We start from the raw sequence: 2,533 nt of genomic DNA on the forward strand, positions 1-2,533 counted from the left end.
CTGATTAGTTCGTCAGCACAGGAAATCCAGTGCTGAATGTTCGTCAGCAGTCGCTGTCCAGTGCTGAGCCCGGGGTTTCGAGTGCTCAGTGCGCGTCAGCACTGGATTTCCAGTGCTGACGAACATTCAGCACTGGAAATCCAGTGCTGACGCCATCTTCAGCACTGGGTTCCAGTGCTGAAAAAGGAGGGAGAGGTTTTCGTAGTTTTGCCATAATCTCCAAGCAGATCCTACTATGGCATAAGGGATAAGATAGTACCAAACTGGCCAAGGAGTGTAGTCAACCAAAAGGTGCCCATTTGCCTCCGGTAGCGAAACACACTCCTAAGCCGGCTTCACTCCTCTGCCAGCTTTTGATACTATCTTATGCTACCGTAGGATCTGCTTGGAGATTAATTCGGCAAGCTGTAGTGTGAACAGCTTTGTTTATATGTTAACAACCCTCATGTGTTTGCTTATCTATTTACTGCTCATAACGTGTTTAATTGGTTTATAGCCCCTCAAGTGTTGATTTGTTTACAGCCCATCATGTGTTGATTTGTTTACAGCTCATGTTGTTTGCATGTTTACAGCCCATCATGTGTTGTTTACTTGTTTACAGCCCATCATGTGTTGTTTATTTACAGCCCATCACTTGCTGTGTACTTGTTTACAGCTCATGTTGTTTGTTTATTTACAGCTCATCTTGTGTTGTTTATTTACAGCCCATCTCGTGCCGCGCTGCGGTTGCCTGGGAGGCGAAGAAGCCGCTGGTGATCGAGACGATCGAAGTCGCTCCTCCGAAGGCTCACGAGGTCCGCATCAAGGTGAGATCAAATTACAGACATGACTTTGGGTGGGATCAAATTACAGACATGACTTTAGATGGGATCTAACACAGACATGACTTTGGGTAGGTACGCTACATTTTCCCGTTGTATCGGCAGGTGCTACAGGAGTCTGCCACACACTAAACGCTACATTTTCCCGTTGTATCGGCAGGCGCTGGCTACAGGAGTGTGCCACACACTAAACGCTACATTTTTCCCGTTGTATCGGTAGGTGCTGGCTACAGGAGTGTGCCACACACTAAACGCTACATTTTCCCGTTGTATCGGCAGGTGCTGGCTACAGGAGTGTGCCACACACTAAACGCTACATTTTCCCATTGTATCGGCAGGTGCTGGCTACAGGAGTGTGCCACACACTAAACGCTACATTTTCCCATTGTATCGGCAGGTGCTGGCTACAGGAGTGTGCCACACACTAAACGCTACATTTTCCCATTGTATCGGCAGGTGCTGGCTACAGGAGTGTGCCACACGGATGCCTACACGCTGTCGGGGGCGGACTCGGAGGGGAAGTTCCCGGTGGTGCTGGGCCATGAGGGGGGCGGGGTGGTGGAGAGTGTGGGGGAAGGCGTGACCGGGTTCCAGCCAGGCGACCATGTCATCCCCCTCTACATCCCGCAGTGCAGGGACTGCAAGTTCTGCAGGAGCCCCAAAACTAACCTCTGCCAGAAAATCAGGTGAGAACCGACCTACCTGTGTCACAAAATCAGGTGAGAACCAATCTACCTGTGTCACAAAATCAGGTGAGAACCAATCTACCTGTGTTACAAAATCAGGTGAGAACCAATCTACCTGTGTCACAAAATCAGGTGAGAACCAGTCTACCTGTGTCACAAAATCAGGTGAGAACCAGTCTACCTGTGTCAGAAAATCTGGTGAGAACCGATCTACCTGTGTCACAAAATCAGGTGAGAACCAATCTACCTGTGTCACAAAATCAGGTGAGAACCAATCTATCTGTGTCACAAAATCAGGTGAGAACNCTACCGGGTGTGTATGATTATCCCGGCGGCGAACACCTACTCTGGCCCCGTAGACAGCCTGCACTAACTACGGTATAAGGCCGTGCCACAATTAGACTGGATTCCAGGTTACTAGAAACCCTGCGAGCTCCATTATTCCTCACGGCGGAGTTAGGGGAGGGAGGCGACACACTTTTCACACCGAGGGAATAAAGCGAATCGAGAAAGGATGGCGGTATAAGGTTTAAGTGGTACGTGGGTAGTATAAAGCTTTCGTGTGAACAATGGCATTGCCAACGTGCCGGCTTTATGGTCTCAATCTAAAAGGAATAGGTGATATTCGGTCACACCATTTCTGCTTTCTGAAGTGCTCAGTTAAAGCATACCTGACCTGATTTTAGCCCACATTAAGAGGTGGCCCTATACTTTTTAGAAGTTTTGTCACTTTTTTCAAGTATGATGTGCCTCTCCTGTAATACTGGAACGACGGTTGGTTGTCTGTCTGTCAGTCAGTCTATTTGTTTGTCTGTCTGTCTGTCTGTCTGGATGGTTGGCTGGCTGGCTGGCTGGTTGGTTTGTTGGTTGGTTGGTTGGTTGGTTGGTTGGTTAGCAGGTCGGTAGTTACCATTTTAAGTGCTTTAATGACAATGTCTTAGTTCAGCATCAAGAGGAACTCCGGCAATCCCATGAGACGAGAGAGAAATTGACGTGCTAAATTGGATACCATCCTTGTCTAGTCGT

The 2,533-nt window shown here is 48.4% G+C and overlaps 1 protein-coding gene across 1 annotated transcript in view; it reads left to right on the forward strand.

The window, feature by feature from the left end:
- The window catches only part of LOC118417842 (alcohol dehydrogenase class-3-like), a 3,431-nt gene extending 1,902 nt beyond the window's left edge, over window positions 1–1,529 (forward strand). Inside the window, exons 2-3 of the mRNA XM_035823590.1 lie at window positions 705–806; window positions 1,278–1,529. Of these exons, the coding sequence (XP_035679483.1) occupies window positions 705–806; window positions 1,278–1,511 (336 nt within the window). The 3' untranslated portion in view covers window positions 1,512–1,529. The remainder of the gene's footprint in view (window positions 1–704; window positions 807–1,277) is intronic.
- The last annotated feature ends 1,004 nt before the right edge of the window (window positions 1,530–2,533 follow it).

Source organism: Branchiostoma floridae, chromosome 6 (genome assembly GCF_000003815.2).
Source record: "Branchiostoma floridae strain S238N-H82 chromosome 6, Bfl_VNyyK, whole genome shotgun sequence".
NCBI classification, from domain to species: Eukaryota; Metazoa; Chordata; class Leptocardii; order Amphioxiformes; family Branchiostomatidae; genus Branchiostoma; species Branchiostoma floridae.